We start from the raw sequence: 24521 nt of genomic DNA, 5'->3' as shown, positions 1-24521 counted from the left end.
TCATGTGGAAGGAAAACACTGAGGACCCAGCTAAAATGGTAAACGGCTGCTGTGTGAGTATTCACAACAGACACATGCAGAATGGAAGCTTTTGTGCTGAATACAAGTGGAAAACAACTTGGTGTTAGTTGCGATGATGGTGTCGACAGTGAAACATAAACTGTATTAACTAGTCTGCCAGAAAAGAAGCCACTGTGCTTTGAATGAAGCTGAAAAAAATCCTGCTTTGAACCAGAACCAGACATGGATGCAAAGTGAGTCAGATCATTGACGATTGTGACACCTTTTGTTTTCCAGCGTGACTCAGTTGTTTCTTAAATCTACTATTGTAACAAAAAACAATAAGAACTGTAGCTCTATTTATTCTGCATTATTTGTTTTCAAGTGATGAGCATTGCCAACTGAGAAAGGTTCAGGCAATTGATTGAATCCAGTCATCCATCAATCTTCTGTTCCTCTTTGTCCAGTTGAATTTACAGGTTCATTTAGAGCTACCACTAAAACTCAAATGTCCGTTTTTGGCTTCTGTAGGAAATCGGAGTAACGGCATTAAACTTGCACAGCCCGTGGGTCAAACCGGCCTGGAACAGGCTCCAATCTGGTCCATCAAAGCCACCAAAAAATATCAAAGAAAACATAAATGTTTTAACACAATTCTGAAAAGTCGTGGACACAACACAACGCTGAGATCAGGGCTGAGATATTGCTGATGCTGCCATGAAAGCGAGTTACCAGGTTACTAACAAACTAGCCTGAAAGCCACGCTGTCAGGGGGAGTTCGCAGCAGCTACTGCACACGTTGTCTTTGGGGGGCATTTCACTGTATTTTCCACCAGAAGGTTTGATTGAAATAGGCTTAGGAGTATAATAATTTTCCATATTGTTTGTTTCTTTTGTGGAAAAAAAAACCACATTTTCATCACGTATTACTCTGCACCACAACTTAGAAAAACTTTAAAGTTAAAATTTAAAATTTAAAGGTACTGTGGCCTCCTCGACTAAAATATGTTTGACACCTCTGCCTGAACCCCAAGACCTTCTCACTGTGAGAAGGGAGTGTTCACCACCTTGTAGTTTAGATGTGAAAATTCTGAATGGATAATTGGCAAAATGCAATAAATAAACGGAGTTTGACTGAATAATTTCACTTCACACAGCGGTTTGATCTGCCCCGTCAAGCCATCACCTGTGTTTCTCCAATTAGCGGCTGACAGACGAAGGCACAGTGCTTCATGCAAGAGCACATATGAATCTAAAAGAAACAATTACGATGTGTTGAATTCTTGAAAGTTAAAGCAAACACTCAAATTTTAACATGATGAGATGTTAGAGAGTAGTTTGTGCTGCTCTTCAGTTCTGTCTGAAGCAGAAATCTGCCTTCTTGGTTTGTCACGTTCTTGACTGTGGTTCCTTCTCGCTGACAGGATAGTCTTCATTAGTTCTCCAGAAATGTCTTGGTCTTAAACCCGTCTCCAGGGACCATATTTAGAGGTATATGAATCCGTTTTATTTTTTCCCAAATTCCGTTTTTTCCGTTTTAATATTTCTGAATTTTGTATTTTGTTTTTTATGCTCATTTTTACCATAAAAAAAGGTGTCTGGTAAGTGGAAATGAATAAATGTCCACAATTTAATAGGATATAACAGGCGATTTAATGTTTAAAGTCCTGCAACAAAGAAATAGTTTCAATTAGTTGCATGCGTCTTTGCAAGTCCAGTCCACAGTACGTTGACAGCATTTACGAAAAAAGCTTTTCCCCTGAGGCATAAAAGTCCGTGTACTGTTCTGCTCTGTATTTAGCGCTTAGCGTGGAGTTTCACAACTTTTCTGAATGTGTGAGAGGGGAGGGAGCAGCTCGCTTGGACATCGTGTTGTTGCGTCGCGTCTCGTCGTGGCTGGAACGCGCGTTCACATTTGTTTTCAATTGTATTTTGACGCAAAATCGCGGAAAGCATTTGGCGTTGTGAACGCAGCTTTAGCATGTTAGCAGCGCTGTGGAAGTGACGTACACATTGCAGCAGCTCGGGCGGTCCCACCGGGATGTTTGCTTTGCACTATAAGGTTCCATTTTCTCCCGAAAACTGAATTTCAGACCAGATTAGGACGAATTCCGCAATATTCCGCGTTTTATTCCAATTCCGTTTTTATTGGCCATTTCCGCGATTCCGTCTGCGATTCCGTTAACACGGATTTCATATGGCTCCACATATTTTCAAGGTCGAGGTCTTGACTTGATCTTGGCTCCTTCAAGTCTTGGTTTTGGGATGGTCAGGTCTTGGTCTTAACGCAGGATTTGGGTTGTTTGTCACAACCTGACAAAGGTTCTTAAATAGATCACACACAGTGAAGCCCACCGTTTTAACTTCATCTTTCAGTCTGTCACATCACTACTCCCTCCTGAGCATCTTCCCTGACAGGCCCATATTTAAGACAATGCCTTCTTCTGGTTGATATTAAGTCTATAAAAGAAACAAGTTATTTTAATCATCCCATAGTTTACATATTGAAGTGGTGTTATGGTTGTATGCATTATTCTTATTCTTCAACACTTTGTGCACGATTGGCGTCTGACAAGTCTGATCATATTTATTTGTTTTAAACTTCACTGCTGTCAGCAAACAGCCCATAATTTAAGGCCGTGGTCCCAGAGGGTCCCAGTCCTGCATGCTTTAGATGCCTCTTTGCTTCAACACACTGGAATTTAAGGACCATTACATGCTCCTTGAAGTCCGGTTAGACAGTAAAGACAGTAAAGACCAGTAGGACCCTAAAGCAGCTTTTGAAGGAACCAGTCATGTTGCCATCTGGACCCTTCTGGACCAGGTCCAGTGAATCTGTTTAACATCTGTTCTTTACTTTTTTAAAATAAAAGCAAAAATGAAAAACTCCATTGTTTTAACAGTTTTCAAGCCAGAATGAGAACACTTATTTTCATGGCGCGACCTGGACGTGCAGACCTCGCGTGGCGGGCCTGACCCATTGACCCAAGTCTGTCGGAGCAACAGAAACAGACATTTTTGTGCTTTTCAGTGGAAACAAGAGACCAACTGGGGCTGTTGCACACAGGAGCCACCTTCAGCCCAGTTTCATCTTGAGTGGGACGGACCAGTGAAATAGAAACACTACCGTCTTTAATAACACAAAAATGATGTGTTTTCACCCGGAACATTGGTGTGTAAAATGGCCGTAAGACAATTAACAAAACCCCTCCCTGTCATTTGCTTCTCTGTTTTGTGTGTAATTTTCTCCTCCCTGTCAGAAATGTTTCGCTCTCTGTCAAAGGAGCAAACAGAGGTGGTGTGTTGGCGCACACTGGACTCACCGAGCATGACTTTAATTTGCAGGTAGTTTCCAAGTTTCTCCCTCCAGGAGCGATAGCTCATCGGCACCATTAGTTACCTAACCAGCCTGAGATCTGCCTGCAGCTTCCCGAGTGTGTGTGTGTGTGTGTGTGTGTGTGTGTGAGCATTATCGCGCATGTGTTTGAGCTCATCTGACTTTATTACGGCTGACTTCTCCTCTCTTCTCTTTCAAACTTACTCTTTCTGTGCATTTTTTTCCTCCACACACAGTTTTCCTTCTCACATTCAGCTGAGCTCTTTCCATTTCCTTGGTAGAGATGTGCTCACTATGGCATGCAAACACACACACCCAGTGATGGATGCACGCTGGCAAACACACTCAAATCACTTCAGGGAGCTGACACGGTCAGATTTTATTTTGTTGTCTACAGCTTCCAAGCTGATCTTTGCTGAAGGATTAACTGATATTACAGAATTTCATCTTACCTAGCAGAGCTTAATACCAGTGGTATTTACAAACCGCTCGCTGCGTGTGTTTGTGTGCGCGCCTCTGTGTTCATATTGAATAGAAAGGAGCGGGTGTGAGGGTCGAGAGGCTGTCAGAGAGACATGCCTTTATTTATTGCTCCTGAATACACTGAGCAGGCAGTCAACATCTGGTGGAGGCTGCTTTGTTTGCCTCCACGTCCCTAATGAACTGAACAGCATCACTGTGATCTAAGATCCACGCCGTCATGTACACACCACATGAATTATTTTTTGCACTCATTTGTTCGCTCCTGGGTCATAGGAACAAAAGGGACTGGGAAAAAAAAAGAAAAAAGAACAGGATTGTACTCTACCTCAGCTTATTGGAGCGAGCGCAGATCCCCGATGTGTGGAGCCTCTATGAGGAGAGCTAAATAAAGCCGAGGGTGCGACGGAGCTTTCTTTTGGTCGGAGATCGGGTTAATTTGGGCTGCTCGCGGATGAAAACAGCTCCAAAGAAAACCAATTTTGCAGCGAGCCCAAAGTAGTAATCCCAGATTCAAAATGCTCATAACCTTCACTGCAGTGTGACTTTTAATCTGCGCTGTGTACTTGTGATTGCCTGCGCAGGTTTTTGCGTGTGTGAATGCGTTGCTGTCTCAACATTGCTAAAACATGTATGAGATGAGAAGTACACAAACTCCATATGTGCGTCGATGGAGTCCAGCTTTTTAGCGACGCAGGTTCACACATAAATATGTAAAATCTCAAGCTGCAGTGGCAAGAAAGTGTCTGTGTCCCAGTTTGCTGCATGGCATTGCCATACAATGGTATCTTATCTACATCCAGTTTTGTCCTGAAGGCCAACGGACTTGCTCGGAATTTTGAAGATGTTTCTCTTTTCGTCAAACAGACTTCAGAAGAGGTTGAAGAAGAAAGCATGCTCTTTTATTCCCCTCAGGGAGATTCCTGGTTCTGCATTTCCCTATGTGAGTTGTGAGAATGTGATGGACAGCCACTCCAGGGATGTGATGAAGGGTCAAAGGTCTTGCTCAGGGACCCAAGATGGCAACCCGTTCACCATGGGATTTGAACGTTAGAACTCCCGATCCGCTCCTCTAACCTGGAGGCCGTCCTCAAAACCCCCCGGGGTGATCAGGCTGTTCACTGTTTGTTCGGTATGGTTGAAAACAAACATCATCTTCAAAATGTTGCTGTGAAAATATGAAACTTCTCTGAACCAAAAACATAAAAAGGACGTTTTCACTTGTTTGGTGATGGCTGTGATGGAGAGAGCTGTTTGGCTCCGCTGATACTTGTTTATTTCAGTTGTTTTCAAGGATGGTTTGGTTTTAAACTCATGAAGCATTTTGTATGATGAGTCCAGTTTGCTTCCAGATTAAATTAATACCACAAATATCACAAAAACATCTCAGACCTTTATTGGAACCTTCACACATTCTGCCGGGAAAACGAAGGAACCCTGTGACTGGACGACTAGTTTAACCCTCTTTGACAAGAAGAAGTTGGAGTCGCTGTGGAGAGCTGCAAAACCTACAGGAGTGATTTTTTTCTGCACCATTCTTCCTCACAGAAATGCTGTAAATATCTCTCTGAGCTCGTTCCGCAGCATTTCTGTGGGATTCAGTTCTGAGCTCTTATTGTGTTCCTCTAAGAGGCAATTTTTTTCTCAATTTGAAGCCATTCTGTAGATTTAGTTCCATGTTTAGACGTGTTCTTTTTCATCGCCAACTTCAAAAGAGATTCAGCTGGTAAACCCTGACATCATTCTGTGAAACAGCAGCTCCCAACACGGCGCCCCAGGGTTTGCCTGCTCTTACCTTCTCAAAATTAGATTTGCACATGTCACAGACACACAAGACACTTTTTAAATTCTAGGCTAGACTTGGAAAACTTCCCTGATGCTGTTGCTTGAAATGTCTCCGTGTCTATGAAATGTGCGGTATCTACAGATGTTTAGCAAATCTGCCTCAGAAACTACCCGTTTCTTATCTTTTACAACGCTTCTGTCACATTTTTAAATGCTTTATCAGATCAAAAGCAGACCTTAAAAGTCTCACGGTTAGTTCAGGGGCCACGTTCAATCCAGTTTCATCTTGAATGGACCAGGCCCATAAAATATTGTCATAATAACATTTAACTTTAAAATGTAACGTGGTGCAGACATAAATTTGTTTAGAAAATGACTACAATCTAAAGAAAGTTTTACTGAACCCCTGTGCTGGACACCCTGATCTGAAGTCCATCCGATGGCTGCACAGTTCTTTGAGAAGAAGTCGTTGTATCTTTGCTTGTGGAGCACATCCCTCTTTTTTATTTATTTATTTATTTTTTTTATCAACTGGATCATAAAATTTTGAATTGCTAAAGAATCCCAGTATTTTCATTTTTGGTTTCATTGTCAACTGAGACGTTTGTACAACTGTGTCTTTTGGGACGAATCCTTGACGCGAGTTAAATGACTTAAGAGAGTAATCCTACAGCCTGGTCAGTATTTATTAACACATCATATGAGCGTCAGTCATCAGTGAGGTGAAACCTGACGTGTTTTACTCGTGCCCTCACTCACTTCTTCCGCCCTCCTCCTCTGCTCTCTTAGGTACGAGTTGTTATTGTGGATGAAAACGACTGCATTCCAGAATTCCTCCAGTCGATTTACAGCAAGGACGGCGTGCCGGAGACCGTCACGACAGCGACCTCCCTGCTGCAAGGTGAGACGTACAGACACATCTCAACAGGCCTGTTCTGCCATGCTTCTATAACTCACTAATATTACGCTGCACTTATTTACCTCTGCGCTTCCAACATTCAATTGTAGCAGAGCTGTTTCAGCCATAACCCAATATTATTTTGCTCCAAAATGCAATCATTTTCCCTTCGCTTGTTTTGATGAACATGAACATTACTGGAAAAGGAATCAGAGATGCACTTAGCTGTTTGTTTTTCTGGTGTTTTTGTGCAGATGCTCTTTCTTCACTTTTATTCTTCTACAATCAAACTAAATGGAACGAAAATCCCTAACACAATCTTCTTTGGTGTTCTAATGAAGGCATCGTTTTTAGACACATTTTATTAAAACAATATGAAACATGAAAATCTGGAAAAAAGGTTATAAATGGAAACAGAGTTGTTGTCAAAATTTGCTCAACTATGAAGTCTCCTTATTCAAACATAAGCCCAATGTACCAAAGAGGTCCAGTTTTGGTGCTTTTTGCAAATAATAATTCCTACAGCAGGACAGTAGTATACAGCAGAGTGCGTAACAGAAAATCTCTCTAATGTAACTATTTTGAGGTAAGAAATCATTGTGCGCCAAACTGTCTTTCTGTGTTTGATAACCAGCCTGAAGTTTTATATGATGATGCACCAATGTCACTTTTCACACGACACATTGCAAATGAAAACAGATTGTTTTTGCATTTTCATCTTAGAAAAGTTTTGTTTTTACAACCAAACATCTTGAAAACGATGCCTGTTTACACAGAAATATCTGAAAAGACGCGGTTAGTATGCAAGACTACAAGTTTGCACTTTTGGTTGTCTTCATATTGAAACTAGACACATGCACACTGAGAACAACCTGCTACAAACATTAACAATAAGAGAACACGGACGCTGACTGTCATCTGTAAAACTACCAAACCCATGAGATACAAACTGGTGCGGGACCAGGACCAGGAGAACATGGACTGGGCCCAGGAGAAAATGGAGTAGGAGTCATGACACTGGAGGAAAACATAGTTCTTATTGTCCATCTACTCACACATTTCCTGATCTATTACAGCCGTGACGCATGCACCGTAGCAGCAATTCAGAAAAGTTGTGTTTGTTTTTTGTTTGTTTGTTTTTTTAACCTGGTTCCATGGAGTCAGAGCATTTTTGAAAGGGAGCCACTTTGAAAAGTTTGGATTTTCTGTAACTTCATTCACCATCGTTCCGAAAACAGGTCCTCAAAGAGCTTTGGAGGGTCAGGAGATGCTGAGAGGAAATGATGATAACATGATAGAACTCTTGATTCAAGTTTATCACATTGTGAAGTTGTGCAAAGATCATTTTTCTGTTTTTTTTTGTATGGATCCCAAAAGTCATTAACAGTCATTTGTTATATGTGGAAGCCTGCTAATCTAACTTATTTGGAGAGAGTGCTGTAAGTTACTCTCACTGAGCATGTAGGAGTTAATAGAAAAGTTAATAGAATTAGATTGGAAAACCTTTTTTCTTTCATTTTAATAATGACCGCTTCTTTAAAAATTCAACTATAGCTGGATATTAAATGATGAGTTTTCCCAGAACACGGATTTATTATTGCTCGAGACAAAATTCTTCAAATTATGTTGCAAGTAATATTTTCTCAATTCAATTTAATTTGGTCTGTCTCTATTAGGCAGTGTTAAAAAAAAAAAAAAAAAGCTTAATCAAAAGCAATTCATATTTTAGCCTGGAAATGAAGCTAAAGCAGAAGCAGTTCTAGGAGTTTCTTGATGTGCAAATATGAGAGTGTCCCTGCTGTCGTGGCTTTCGGAGGAAAATACGAGCGCCTGAGGATCGTGTTATAATGTTCATGTATTTTGAGTGGTCATGAAAGTGGAGTTTATCGGCGCCGGCAGCCGTGAAATCATCGGTGCTCTCGGTTTCTCCTCCCGTGACAGCCCCGTTCTCACTCTCAGGCTTGGCTTATGTTTCATCCGACGCCAGGAAGTGGCGCCGGTGAATGCTGTAGCTACGACTTATCACAATCTGATCTGTCACAGTGTGGCTTGACACCGACAGGCCCGGGCTCTGTTTAGGTTCTCACCGTCTGTCACTGGAAGAAAAGTGTTTCTCTGCTCCTGCAGCTACGTTGTTCTGTCGCTTAGCGTGGAGTCATTGGTCCGAACCACGTCACAGATTGGACGTTATTTCTACCCAGCTTCATTCAGTTTGCAGGTCAAACCCAATGTACATGTAACAGTTGATGAAGTTACAGTAAAATTACACAGTTCCATCTGTGGCATATTCAGTGAAAAGTAGGCAGATGTTGACTTTTGTTAGGTAATTGTTTGTTGTTAGCTCTTCTCTTCTCTCCTCTCTTCCATCCATCCATTTATCCATCTTCCATGCTGCTCCATGCAGTACATGGATAACTTCCACACATGTAGGCCCCGTTTACACCACCTTGGCTCAAGTGAAAATACATTTCCATTGTGTAAAATTTTGACATTTACAGTGAAATGTTTTTAAAATGATGTCCATTTCCACGGAAACCAGGGATGGACTGGGACAAAAAAAATCGGTCCAAACATTTTGAGCCATGGCTGACCCACCAGGTACTGATGGAAATATGATGAATGAAAAAAGAAAAACAAGTATGATGGGATCCTGAAAAATAGGACACAAAGAAACAGAGATGGAATAAATATTAGAATATATGAATGGTAGATGGTGATTGAATGGTATTTCCACAGACTATGTACTCACCACATCTATAAAAAAAAAGTCACTTATGACCTCCACAGCAGCAACATTCAGCACAGCAACAACCAATATTTCTTCAAACACCTAAACCTTTAAGAAGGAAAAGGGGACTGGCAGAGAAAGGTGAGAAAGAATGACACTTGATGGACTGACTCAGATGATCACAGTACTGGGATCTTTACTCTAGAAAAACAGTTTAATCACTTATTCTACAGTACTTAGAGAAAACCGTGACAGGATTCCAAAAATGAGTGACAACCTTCTATAAGAGACAGTTAAAGGTTAAGGCTACAAGAAAGCTTTGTTTATTTATACACAGTTCATCATTCTCAAATCTATTCTATCTAGTGCCTTATGCATTAAGAACTATTAAGATGCACCAATTCACATTCATTTTAATAAAGGCATTTTCTAAGTATTTTACTTGTTGAAACTCAAGCTGGGTGAAATACTTTTCTTTGTACTGTACATTACTCAATGGCACTAAGGTTTAATTTCATCTGTTACATTTTAAGGCGTGTTTTCATCATTTTATTTGACCTCATTAGACTACAGTACAGGCAATTAATGGGTAAAAGATTTTGCTGGTAAGGGTTAGTAAAAAAGGATAAGAGTGTGGATTACAGTTAGTTGTGCTGCACAGTTTACACTATTTCAGCACCATGGACAGCGTCATGGATTTTTCATTAAATGGCAACCTGCTGAAAATCTGGCATCACAACTACTGGCTAGTTCAGCACCATGGCCAGCGCCGTTGCCTTTACTAATGATTTGCTTGCACCTGGGTTAGATAAAGGTTAAAAAGCAAAGGTGACTAAACCAACGGGGTGGGAAACTAAGGATCTAAGGTCAGTGACATTCAGCGATGATGGATGCCATGCAGTCTTAATAGCCTGCATAATCAAGTTACACATGATCAACCCAGACTGGACAACAAACAAGTGTACAAGCAACATGTGTGACCTGTTGTTAATGCAACAACCAAGCAGACACAGTGGTCCACAGCACAGACAGCTATGAAAACACCCACATTTAACGAAAGGGCCAGACAACCAGCACCGATGACAAGCTTAGCCCTCTGTCATCACAAATATTGAATATTGAACAACTTGCTAATGGTTTTTTTATGCAGCAGTTTGAATCCAGTCCAGCAAAATTCCACTGCAACCAATGCAAACCGTCCCGAGTCCAAAATGTCCAATATAAGAATTCTCCAACTCTTTGAACATGCGTATTTCTGAACTACATACAGTATTGTGGCCTCATATCTTGTAGCACCATCTTCCTTGCAAAGCTTTCAGTCATCTTAGTCTTAACAGTGATGGTGTCCCTCTCCATGGACAGCAAAGTAAGGATTGAGAGTCTGACTTCATTCGTGCATGCCCAGAGATAGTTTTAAATTCATTTCAGGCGGCTGAAGCTGCATTCCTTTTTTTTTTTTCGTGACATCAGTCCCAGAATCTCCCTTTGTAACTGTGGGCTTAGCGCAGCAGAAGCCTCTGCCTCCTGACTGAAATCATTATCACTGATATAACATCATAGAAACTACCCAGCAGTATGGAAAGCCCATCATGCTAACTAGCTAGCTAGCATGCACAGCTACTTGTAACTACAGCACGAAGAAAATGAACTACCCCCAAACTTGATTTGTATCTGACCCAGGCAGACTGCAGTTCATCACGTCTAACCCGAGGTTCAGTTTCCTCCCCACTTGCACCGGCTGCCACGAGTGTCTTCTCCTCCTGCCTCCCCCTCCCCTCCTCCACCTGCCGCCAAGTCCACCATCTTTGTATGACTGACTGATTGATTGATTGATTGATTGATTGATTGATTGATTGATTGATTGATGTGGCCCTTGAGGGAGGGGACATTAGCCCTTAGCTGCAATTGATCCAGCTCAGAATCAGTCCTGTCTTGGGTCAATCTACCAGTTTTCTGAACCAAAAGGTGTCATAGCTCATACTGTTAGGAATTCTAACAGGTTACTATTAGTTATTAAAAAAAAAAAAAAAAAAGGCGCAGCCCCAAATCAACAGCTGCCCACCGGGCAAATTGCCCAGTATACCTGATGACCAGTCCAGCGGTGATGTGAAGTGAACTGTAGAAACACTGAAAACAATGTAGTTTTCATGGAGGACCACTGCTTATAGCACTGTTTTTTTTTTCTGTAATGATAAAACACAAGCTGTGGAGAACAATACTATAAAAACTCTCGTCTGGGGTGAAGTTTCTTCTGCCGTGCAATCCGCCGAATCCTGTGTGATTTGTCAAAAATTTCTTATTTACTCTCAATAACCAAACTTTCTCCTTCTCAGCTTCAAATGTCTCTTTCTCTGCCTCCTCCTCCTCCTCCTCTTTCATCAGCTCATACACTCCTCTGTAATCTATTGTCACACTGTCTTGCTGTGTTATCGAAACATTGCGAGAAATGTGCCTCTGAGTGAGGGGTCGTGACCTCCAAGTTCATGCAGTTTCTTCTTGGAGTATGAAATGTCATGACTGAAATGAAATTCTTCCTGCTGCTGGCAAGCGTCAGGAAACAAACTTTGTTTTTATTTCTTTTGGACTATTAAAAAAGGCCTTCAGACACCAAATCATCTCAAACCCATGATTTTTTGACTGTGGGAGGAAACCTGATTAGGTTGATTAAATCCGAGCATACATGATTTGAACCCACCCATGAGAATTCTAACTTTACATCACACAAGCCTTTGCATGCAGGATGAGATGACTTTAAACTTAATTGATTTTAATTCAATTTATGACCACATTTCAAATAATTTGTGTCTTGCTACATGTCTGTTTGTGTTTCTTATTTTTTGATCCGGTGATCTTCATCAGAGGATCAGTAATGCCTGAATTCATCAGTTCTTTTAATTTTACTTTGATGAAATCTGTTCATTTCTATGACGTCCAGCCTGCTCTTTCTGTTTTCCTTCTGTTATTACATAAAAATAACAGGTATTCTTATTGGTGTGTTAATATTGGAAAATTAAAATCAGTGAAAGAACAATGATGAGTTAAAAAAATAATTAAATAATGGTTGGCCGGTGTCTCATAGATTGGTATCCTGAGTTTGACCAACATAATGCTGTTGGAGAGATACAATCATAAAAATTCAGAATTTTTCTAAACTAAATTCACCAAATCGTGCCAAACAGAATAATTGACCCAAAAATATGGAAAAACAGAGGTGCAAGCTAACCTCGGCGCAACCGAATTCACAGAGATTAAAGACAGTATGCAGCGTGTGCATTGATAATGAGTGCAGCGATGACGCCTCGTGGGAAATCTCATTAGCTTTGGCTGCATGTGGAAAACTTTTGGGCTGCGTTGGCTTCACAAAGACACGTCGCTTTTAAAACACTCGCTTGGCATTCGTGCCGATTTGCATCATCATTAGTGGAGTCGCTCTCAGTGGCAACACTAACACATTTAGCCTAATAGGATGTCGAGTAGCAAGATAAATTTACTATTTGTTTGCAAATATTTAGTTTACTGGCTGTAGCTGAACCGGTGAGTGAGGGGAGCGAAATGGAAAATGAATATATGCAAAGAAGCAAAGGTATGTTTACGCATCCATGTCTGCAGTGGGATTGGAACCTGTGAAGGTCGACTCCCACCGCCGCTTTCTGGCGTGTGGAGCTCATTTTGGTTCAGGGGCATTCAATTTCATCTTGAGTGTCGAAATCGTGCCACAATGATCTTCAAATTAATTTTAGGGTTAGGGTTTTTCTTTCTCGTGGCGCAGAGTATACATGATGACAATGTCCTTGTTTTGCATTCTGCATGTGTTTACAAACTACCCCTGATAGCATGGCTGTGAGGCGAATGCTAGCCTGCTTGCTCTCTCGGTAGCATCACTGACATCTCAGCTCAGGTCTCAGTGTTGTGTTGTGTCCACTACTCTGAAGACATTTGTTTGAAAAGTCTATGTTTTCTTTGAACACATTACCATTTGCTTTATTGTTGGCAGGCCTGATTGGAATCTCTTATGAGCTGGTTTTGGCCCACAGACTGTATGTTTGACACCCCTGACATGGGCATCTTGAAATTTCACCCCATTTCTAGACAATGATACACATTTTTGTGCAATACATAGGTAAATACAAGGTAAATATAAATACAAAGGTAAATATTATTGAGTATTATTATTTTTTGAGACTTTTTGTCCTTTCTTTTTCCAACCTATTACAATACACACATAAATACACACACAGACACATGTTCACATATTCATATTGAGTACATGTGCTTGACAAAAGTAAGCCCCATGCCTAAAGCAACTAAACATGGTTAAACATGTTTGTATGCTTTGATTGGCGTTCATTAAAACAGTCTTTCAAAAATCAATACAACTGGAAAAAAGCTGTTCTGCTTCCTGTTTTCTCAGAGCACTTTATCACCAGCTTTCACATTCACCCTTTCACACACATTATCACTCTAATGGTGACGGAGCTGCCTTGAGAGGCGGCTGCCAGCATGTGGTTCAGTGTGTTGACTGAGGAAACATTCAGCTCGTGAACAGGCCGCAGCAGGAATCCCACAATGGACCTCGGGACTGAAGGACGACCAGCTCTGCCACCTGAGCCACCAGTGTTCTCGACGGCTGGCTTCGTGTCTCAAGACGCCTCGCGTTCTTCAACAGAAACCTCCAAACAGAGACGATGAAAGCATGAAATATCTACTATCCTCGATTCTATCGGTAGTATTAGGCCTGAGTGACAAAAGCGTCACTTTCACTGGCTGTCGTGTCACTTTGCTCTCGGGCATTGTCGAACATGACAAAGACGAGCGGTATAAGATGCAAGCTGTGAAATATATGAGTGACCCCATTAACACGGTGCTCTACCAGCACGCAGAGGAAAGCTATAGCACGATGCGTACTATCTGACAAGAGACTGAGCAATGGAGCCATTCAGCACAAACACAAAACAGTCGTCTGTCGGCTCATTGGGAGAGAATTTCACCCTCTGGCAGATCTGGGCTGCAGTAATGATTTGATTCAGAATAAATGCTCAGAGATGTTCTCATGTGAGTGAGTGACTGTGGGGGTGAGGTACTGTCAAAGTCGTGGGAGGTGCAGCAGGATCTCAGTGTGCCGCCGCGAACAGGTGCACCATGGGAGTTCCCCCCGCTGTGCTGCTTTGCATGTACCCACCTGGTGTGGCTGCATGTTTAGGTCAGCAGAGGCTCATCCATAGTTGGTAGCAGGAGAAAATAAAAAGAACATGTTAGACCTACCAGTAACGAGAAATACAGAAATAATAGAACGAAATGTGCCAGAGTCATTTCAGTCCTGTTGCCACAGTGACATTTATGATGGGTAAGCTGACTCTAGATGTACAACACAGAAGCAGTGTGTTTTGTTTCCATCTTGTTTGAAGCTGAGGTCAGGATTCACACACAGTCCTTTAAAAGAACATGCAAATATTATGAAATTTAGCACTCAAAGACATTGTTAGAATGTCTATCAATGTCTACAACAACCTAGAATGTCTAGGAGAAGTGTAATTAACTTAAGGAACTATATTTGAATCTTGGAGAAGAATAAACAGTGCAGAGTACTGTTTAAACGGCTGCATATCAGTGTGTGAAGATCATTTCAAAGTATGGTGGCGGTATCATCATGATTTAGGGCTGCATTCCCTAAGTCTATGAAATGCTTCCAAAATGGAAAATATCACACTTCTCATTGCAAGAAGACTGCAGAAAGTGTTTCTATGTGGAGTTTGCACAGTTCTTCAGGTCCTGAAATGATTTGGCTAAATTAAGCATCTTGAAGTCTGGGTGGTGGATGTTGAAAAGACTGTGCTTCATACATATTGCTGCTTCATCAGTCTTAAAAGATTGCACACTTTTATTGACGTTCACTGCTGATTTGTACTTTTGTGTTTTTTTTATATTTTAAAGGTGCATTAAGGAGTTTGCACGTTTTATGCAAAACAGCGCCCCCTGCAGGCCTTGGGCGTAATGCAGCTTAGTGAAACACTCGTGCCTGTGGCTTGTGTGCACGAAAGAGGGGAACTCCTTCCTCGCTCTTTTAGTAGCGCTCGAGTAAGATTTAAGTGTCTTCTACCTGGTGGAGTCTGTGTGGAGCTGTGGCAGTGCTAGAAGCCAGTCTGTTCTGACTTTCTGGAAGATCCTGCTCAGTTGTTGCTCACTAAGCATCTGGCGGAGTAATGGTGGACAAAATGAAACCTAACTAAATCAGGCCAGCCGGACCGTGCATTACGTCATTCCTTTCAAATTCTCTTAAAAAAATTCTGGTGCCGGACCGGCACTGCAACTTTCAAGTGACAATTTAGCGCTGTTAGAGGTACTTGTAATGAATATGTCAGGGCACATTGTGCACATCATTAAAAATGTGTAACATATTTCTGGTGGAAAATAAGTATTTTTAAAGTTGAAAACTCCTTAATGCACCTTTAAGTTTTGCGTGTAGTCTTTGTATCTCGCTATTCTGTCCAGTGCATCGCTGGTATCTCCTATTTTGAGTTCTCCCAATCAGCTCCTTGCATCCATCCTACACTGGTCAGACTGCCAGTAATTTCTGGATTTTCTCTGCATGTCCGAGTGCCAACATCCAACACTAACATTCTTGTCTCTGTTTGTCTGCCAGTTTCGGAGTCGCTTTTAATGACCCGTTCACACAGAAAACTAGATTTGAGAAAAGTTTACTCACATGTCACTCCAAAAAAGTTTTAGAATTTGCAATTTTCAAAGTTACAAATCAACAGTTAGCTGATAAATTTAGTGACGTGAAAGAGGGTCTCACACATTTGCTGAAGCCACTTTGATATTTCTCATTAATTTGAAAATCCTTGACAAAGATGCTGAAATGCCCGAGAAGATTAACAAACCCACTTCACCTCAGAGGGCGTAGGACACTGACAGTCCCGGTCTTCTCAAAATAAAGAGCTTCCTTCCCCTTCTCATTTAATTAAAGTGGGTAAAAGGTGCACTGTTGAATTAAATAGGCAAAGAGAAATAGGTACCCTGCATAATTTTGCTAAATCGTGTGCTGGTAATCCCATAATCGGCTCCTTCGTGCGAGTGGACAAATGAGTGCCTTGCCAAGTTGCAGGGGAAGAAAAAAAAAAATTAAAACTGCATCACCAAGCAAGCCAATTATCTCGCTTTCCATAGTGATCTGAGTCTCCTGCAGCTTCCATTCTCTGTACAAAATCATTATATGCCAGGAAAATATGGAAGACGGAGCCAGAAATGTATAGCATCCCACCCCCAGCTCCCTCCACGCAGCGCTGCCAGCACAACAATGCTGATTCAAGATTACAGAAGGACTTACTGATGAATAGATGCTCAAATGGTGGTCTGAAGAGACGAAATCCGTACTTAGTAAATTAAATATTGACTCATGTGTGACGTCTTGGCTGCTGCATGCAACAGAGCTCTGTTACAGTTCATTTTCTGACCATCAACAGTGGATGAGAGGTTGTTCATCACATTCCAACAGCAGAGAACAGTATTTCAGCCACAGCTAAAACAAAAAAAGAAGAAGAAGAAAAAAAAAAGCTCAGCAGTCCCTCCAACCAGGGGCTGTAGTGCAGTGTAACTGCAGAAATACATTTGCAGCTTGCAATGCCGACTTATGTCAAAGTAACAGATTCTTTAAACCTCATTGCAAGTAATAGAAAACTGTGCCTGATCCCAATCACATGACGTAGAACAAAGTGAGCGTATACAGTGGACTTCATGTGAAACATTTGCCCTCCTCCCAGGTTTTTAGATGTAGACCCTGTTTATATGACGTTTCCAAGTGAAAACGCACCGTTTTTGTGTTTCAGAAAAGTAGAAAAGTAGCAATATTTAAAAAAAAAGATGCCAGTTGGCATGTGTGTGTGTGTGTGTGTGTGTGTGTGTGTGTGTGCGTGTAAGGGACGTGCATTGTTGTCATTGCCTCGCTCTCATAGTTTCAGAAAATGTGCCGTTTTTGGAAAGCTGCATTTTTTTCCTGTTTCCACGGAGACAAAGGCGAAGCATTCTCCAGAAGTTCCACCCAGGGAGTTGTTTTCAAAAAGGTGCATTGTCGTTGGCTCTAAGAACCATTGTCGTGTAAACAGAATTCCAAAATGCTATGAAAGTTTTCCATTTTTACTTGAAATCACTGTCTTGTGAACAGGGTCATATAACAACTAATTACTGTATTTTTCGGGCCATAAGCCGCACCGGTTAATAATAATGTAACGTCCATGGTTGAAACACAGACAAGCTGGATGTCTTAATGATGGTTTACTAAGCTTTAGAACTTCCCTCGGGAGTCGGGGGGGGGGGGGGGTTCCACTCTTCCATACTTTAAAAATCCCTGTCTAACCTGAAGAAAAAAAAAACAGCTGAGAGACTGCTCTCTCTCTGCTATTCTGACACACACACACACACACACACACACACACACACACACACACACACACACACACACACACACAAACTTCCTGGTCCCGCCCCCTGTGCCCACCCAGCCACTCACGCCACAACGATGCATTCAGGTAACTTGGAAACGTAGGAACTCACACAACACAACTTGACACACAACTTGAGAAAATGAAAGGATCTTAAGTGCAACTTATAGCCCGAAAAATACAGTATTAAAAAAAAAAAGAGGAAAAGAAGACAATAATGCTAGTTTTCAGGGATTTAACGAAGCTTTCACATTAATTCCAGGCATTTTTCAGATGTCTTTAAACTCTATCAAGCTCGATGTAGTCGAGATGGGAAAAAGACTCACTGTCAATACAAAGTGGATATTTGCGAATATCGACTCACAGTGTGTCTCATCAGTAAAATTGGCCGAGGAAGCTCATTTTGGCTGCTCACCCAACAGAATAAAATAATCTGAGGACACGGTGTTGTTTTTTTTTTTTTTTTTTTTGTTCTCTGTATTGCTTATTAACAGAAATTACTGAAATATCTGAAGCTCTTTTTTTTTTTTTTAATTGATTTCAGAAATCAAAAAAATCAAGTGGCTGAACAAAGCAGAACATCACAAGATCACTGCAAAAATAAGTTCTAACAATGAAAAACTCCTCCTAATGGTCCGGAGGTGATCGGAATGTGGATCTTTTTGAGTTTTTGTGATGCTCAGGTTGAGTTAATTGTGTCTCTCATCCTCTTCTTAAACAACAGCCCACAGACTGCTGAGAGTTCAGGTCATGCCGGCCAATCACATCAATGTCATGCCACTGCCGCTCTGACAAGTGGTGTCACTGTGGGTCGGCGTAAAATCCTGCAATAAAAATAAATTAAAAATGAAAGGCAGCTGCTCGGCACTGGACTGTAAGCAGCTTGGATTTGGACCCCCACACTCTGGGACTTCCAAATGAAATGAAGCTCTGAGTTTCATATGAAGAAATTAATTTGGTGCAGGTGAGCCGCTTCTGACTCTTGAATTGTGTTCTGGTTGTGGTGCTTTGACTCTCTGCCTCATTTCACTCCATGGCATGATTCTCAGGGTTCCTAAATGTTCTTTTTTAACACTATGTTGTTGTTTTTTGGTCAACTTTCCATCTATCAATTTTTCCATTTTGATGCAGATCCCTGTGAACCGGTACCCCATTCCCAAATCAGGCTCTGAAGGCTTATGTTAGATAGTGTGTCATTTACTGTGGTTTTAAATTCATCTGTGCAGAGCTCGTCAAGGAGAAACTCTTTACTCACATTATTGCTTAAACTGTAAGTGAACCGAGGCAGAGGACAAAGACAAATAAATACTTTTGTAATGAAACATCTCCTCTGAAGTCTCTGGGCGATGATCAGGAAGCTCACAGAAAGAGTGAGGAGACTCCCACAATGTTCAGCTTTTTAATTGATGTGCAAACACTACAAACAGTTGAGATTTGAGGCCTTCCGCTTTGCTCTGAATCTTTTATCTTTCATCAAGGATATGACTGATAATCAAACCAAATGGGAGAATGCATTAGAATAACAGTGATTGTCCTTTCATGTCAGGCTGAGGTGCCTGAAGCTTTCTAATATAGTGCATTCCTGCAGGGAGTAGTCATCAAGGTGATGCATTGTGGGATATGGTTAGCAGCAATACTGGTGGAGGCTGTGGTGTTTCAATATGTTGGTGAAGCAAAGTAAACAGACTTTCCATGAATTCGGCAATCCATCGTCTATAACGCTTCCTCCTGTTCAGGGTAGCAGGGTGCAGGAGTCGAGCCAGCTCACTATGGGCCAGAACAGGTCACCAGTCCTCAAGAGAGCCAGACCACACACACCCATAGGCACTTTACCAATTAACCTTGCATGCATGTCAATTGGACCGTGGGAGGAAACCCACGCCGGAGGCCTGGCTGGTATTTGAACCCATGGTGTCCTCGCTTTGAGGCGAGGGCGCCAATTCTCCAAAACAGCCTCACTGAACTCATACTGCATATTGTTTTACCACAACTTCTGCAATGTCAAAGAGATTTACACTACCAGCTACATTCAGCTCTTCACACACATTTACACCAATACCAGCAGCTGCCATTGGGAGGAATTCAGGTTTCAGGCATGTTGATATATGATCCAAGAAATGAGGGACTGAACCCACAACCTTCTGAATGAAAGGAAACCTGCTGAAGATTAGCTGTCGCCTCCCCAAGTCAGCTAGAGTGTGGTGGAGTGGGTCGCCTTTCAGTTGGAAGACTTCAAATCCGATCCCCCATCTGTCTTGTAGGGAGCAAGGACGGATCTCTTATTATCAGTTTCTTTGTTTGTTCTAGATTTGACTTTTATGAGCTCTCATTGTTGGCCATTTGGTTTATTGGCGTCATCCACGTTAATTAGTAGCTGGCCCTTTAAGAAGGTGCTCTGCCGTACTTCCGGGTTTGCTCGGCTGTGAGCTGCAAGAGGCACACGTTTCACCAGCTGTGGAGTCACACGGTTTCTTACCGTGCCCTTTTGTGTTTGTTTGTATCACCCGTGATCTCGTGACACTGTGGAATAAACGTTGCTTTTGTTTTTCAACTCAACAACAGCGGTGGCAGTGGATGATTACATCTAACTCGGGGGGAGACACGCGTAAGCCAGGACTACCAGCATCTCACAGCTTTGCCAGTAACATGTCTGTATGTCAAAGTATCCGTGAGCAAGACACTGAACCAAACCACTTCAATGGACCGAGCACCGTGCACGGCGGCCGCCTGCACTGGTGTGTGTGAGTGGGTGGATGTGACTTCCTATGTAAAGAACTGTTAAATCGGTGGAGTAAGTGAACTCCATTTAGCATCGCTGCTGCATCTTGGGTCTGTGATTCAAGGCAGGATGCATTCATGATCTTGCTTCCTTTCCTCCGAATTAACAACGATCTGAATGGTACAGAAAAAAAAAAAAATCAGTCCATTACACATTTTTCTTCCAACCTTCCACTGTTTCTTGCTGTCGAGTCTGTATCGGTTGTTGCATCAGTTTCTCGGCTGACGGCGGTGACACCGACTGTGGTCTTCTCCTGCTTCATCTCAGCTGCTTCAAGTGTGTATCGGGAGAGGATCTTTTGCAGGCCTCGGTTGTTACCGGCGGTTATTAAAGTTCCTGCTGCCTTTTGTCATCTCCAACCACTCTGACTGTTCTCTCTGCTGACACACCGAGGAAACCCTGCAGACGGTTGTTGTGTGAAAATCTCATCAGGTCCACAGTTTGTGAAACACTCAAAGCCCGTTAGAACGCGTTTCTCATTTTGATGCTCACTTTAAATTCAGCCACTCATCATCTACATGCCTGAGTGCAATGCATTGCAGCCATGTTATTGACTGAATACATATTTCCATGAATTAGTTTAACCTTGTATGAGTGTACAGGTATTATTAAGTGAAAATGTTTGTTTTTTCCACGATATGGCTTTTCCAAAATGCTCCTGAGTTAACTAAATTGCACATACTCTCTTGTTAGATTTTAGTGAGTTAAAAGCTTTTTTGTATTGTAATATATTCCAGATTAAATTAGACTGAACTGCAAGAGAAATGAATCATGTGAATAAACTCTGACAGTTTATTAACCTTTTTTTTATTTAATAAACAGTGATGTTTTGTGAGGTTTTTGTTAATTTACCTCAATTCAAACTATTATTCCGAAGCTAGTTAGTGTTCCCTGAGGCTTTATGGCAGTGCAGTGTGGTTGCTGAAGCACACTGGCTTCTGTTTGTACATGTATTATTCATGTGCATGCCTGTTTGTGTGTGTGGACACTCGAGCCCGATGCAATGTAAGGTGAATTGGAGAATTGAGCTTTTGATGGTGAAAATGTTCTTGTTAGGGTAAAATATGCTTATTCAAATCCCTGGTGGTCTGCTCAGTTTTAGCAAGGCAATCAATTTGTAACCAAGTGAGTCCCGGCTCCATGGATTCCCAATGTGCAATGCCAAGCCAGAAATGTTGCAAACTGACAATTCTCTCAATGCAAACTGCACCGGTCCCCCCGCCCCCTACCCCCCTGTACAACAGTGTCACGTGAAGCATTTCCTTTTTCCACCTATAGTTTCCACCCAACACCCTGTGTGTGAAATCGTACTGTGAGTGCATTATTTTAAAGAAATGGCATCAAATTATCAAGCAGGGCAGGACTCAGACCCAGTTTTTTATAACCATTTTTGTCGACATGTCGACATGATATGACTTTCGAGACAATGACAATGCAGCATTTTGAAAATGATGCACTGTAGTTGGCGTGATGGGCCACTAGTGGATGCTGCTAGTTGTCTTTGTAATGGAACCACACACTCATGCTGCAGAGAATGATACGCTATAAACATTAGCAGTGTACATGGACATCGTTACAGACGGACCACCAAATTGGATTGGTATTACGGTGACTGTCAACTCTGAAATTGCCAAGTCCGGGAGAATATGGACTGGCAGTCATGACACTTTGGATGCAAGCAGTGTTGTTATTTTCCATGTACTGATCACTTTACCTGGGTGCACATGTGCAGTTGTGTTTTCCCTCATTTCCATGGTTGGAAAGTGGGTCTTGCAGTTGCTCCAAGTACCATTGTCTGGAAACGCAACACACAATTTCTGTTTTTACTCGAAAACATTGCGTAAATGAGGCTTTAAACAGGATCAGGAGAGACGAGGAACCAGATCACAGCTCAGGATCACAGAACTGGCAGACAGAATGACAGGGTGAAAGGTACATGGCCTCTTTGAAGGGAATGGAAAATGATTCACAACGGCACCATCAAGGGCAGAGTGATGCAACATGTGGGAGTGCAGGATGATATGCACAGACAAAGGAAGGCGAGGAGGAGGGTAGAGGACGGGGCCTGAACTGGAAACAGACACGGCAGACAAGACCTGAAGTTCGACTGTGGACTTAAATCATGAAGGATTTGAGACTAGTTGACCAGACAAAACATGAGCAACACAATAATCCAAAGAGAAAGACAAATGGTGGGTTCTACATGGCAATTTCCTAAACTCCAAATTTCAGCTCACATTGGGTGTAAAGCCAGGTGCAAAGGTACAACCTGTATCACACACACACACACACACCCACAATCACACAACTGAAGAGGGTCTTTTCACTGCGGTATCCACTGTACAGCCCAAAGAAAACCTGACTGACTTCAGCCACATGTGCCAGTGTTCAACACACTAGTTTTAAACCTGAAAGGTTAAAGCTTTATCCTTGTTTTACAGAAGATAATCATGTTTCTAAATGTATCTCCCTCATGCAGTGCTTTTCAAGCTCAAAGTGCTTCACACTGTTTATCACATCCAGCCATACACACTAATGGAGAGAGCTGCCACACATCGAGTTCACTACAGGCGAGGCTTTGTTCAAAGACACTTTGACATGTAACAAAACTAATTGGAGGGTTGCAGGTTTAATTCTAAGTGTCACTTTAAACTCGTTCATTTTGATATAATGGTTTAAGTGGTCATAAGTTTCTGACCAGCGTCTTTTCACAGCACCTACAGTCATTCCTCACAGGGAACAGGCCTGATGGTCGGTTGCTTCAGTTGTTGTCCCTGTTTCCTCTCTCTTACGTTGGTCTTCTTTTCATCTTCTTTCTTTAGTGTCAGCTAACGACTGTGACTCAGAGGAGAATGCAGAGTTGACTTATTACACCCTGAGTCCGGACTTCACCATCTCGCCTCATGGGACCATCTTCCCGGCGGGACCACTGGATTATGAGAGACCGAACCACCTCTACGAATTTGTTGTTATGGCCATCGACAAAGGGGAGGTCCCTCGCACTGGCACCGCCACCGTCCGCATCAGGATGGCCAACGTCAATGATGAGGCTCCGGAGTTTTCCCAACATATGTAAGTATATCTTGGAAACTGCTGATTATGTTTCTGTTGTTTGATGCCAGGTAGAATTTTGTTCCTGTGTTTGTATTTTACTGGGTGTCAGTCTCCCTGGCTCGATGAGACACTGTAATTAGAGGACTGTTGGGGTTGCAGGTAATGATTGGAATCAATTGAATACTTCTTAATCAGTTATTCAGACACCCCAATAATACTTTCAAGGACGAGATAAGATGTGAAATGTTAATTTCCCTGTAAAACGATGAATCCTTCTGGATTTTATAACGTCAGTCTGACAGAGTTTAATAAATTATTCTGATGTAGTTTGCAGAGTAAGACTCGCACACACGTTTGAGCTTTTCAGTGCTTTTTGTACTTTGTCAAACAGGATTCTGTATGCGAGAGAACAAACTTGGGCAACAGCACAGACAAAAGACTAGAGCAGGAAAGCATTGTTAGAAATAAACTCGAGACTCAACGAGGCTAACTGCTTGAAATTGAATGGCACAAACAAAAAGACGACAAACATCTATGGACTGGTAATAGACAGGGATGCAGACGGAGCGAGAACGGCTGGTGAGCTGATCAGATAAAGACGATCAGGGAGACGCAGACAGACAAAGGACAGGGAGAGACAGTCTGGAATGACAAACCCAGCCACAAGTGAAACAGGACCCTCAACATGGTCAAAGAACAATGCTATAAAGATGTCGTGGTATTAACCTCCCTCACATGACTAAAGCCAGAACCGATCCATCCAGCCAGCCATCCATCTCTGGTATAGCTTTGTCCTGTTTAGGGTCAAGAGGTGCTGGAGCCAGATCCAGCAAGCTGCAGGTGAATTCAAGGTCCATCCTGGAAAGAGCTGTAGTCTATCACAAACACTCACTTTGGGGTGATTTAGAGTCACTAATTAACCTCACATGCTGGTTTATGCTGGTTTATGGACTGTTCATAAACGTAAACATAAATAGTTTGAGAAAAAGGCCCAGTCCAGACCCGTCTCACTCAGAGGCGAG

At 42.0% G+C, this 24521-nt stretch overlaps 1 protein-coding gene across 1 annotated transcript in view; it reads left to right on the top strand.

Annotated features, from left to right (window-relative positions):
- LOC115389974 (neural-cadherin-like) overlaps nucleotides 1-24521 on the top strand; it is a 292942-nt gene that overhangs the window by 7920 nt on the left and 260501 nt on the right. The window contains exons 5-6 of the mRNA XM_030093594.1: nucleotides 6392-6503; nucleotides 23268-23517. Of these exons, the coding sequence (XP_029949454.1) occupies nucleotides 6392-6503; nucleotides 23268-23517 (362 nt within the window). The remainder of the gene's footprint in view (nucleotides 1-6391; nucleotides 6504-23267; nucleotides 23518-24521) is intronic.

Source organism: Salarias fasciatus, chromosome 1 (genome assembly GCF_902148845.1).
Source record: "Salarias fasciatus chromosome 1, fSalaFa1.1, whole genome shotgun sequence".
NCBI classification, from domain to species: domain Eukaryota; kingdom Metazoa; phylum Chordata; class Actinopteri; order Blenniiformes; family Blenniidae; genus Salarias; species Salarias fasciatus.
Note: the sequence above shows the minus strand (reverse complement) of the source record. Positions and strands in the feature narration are given on the sequence as shown.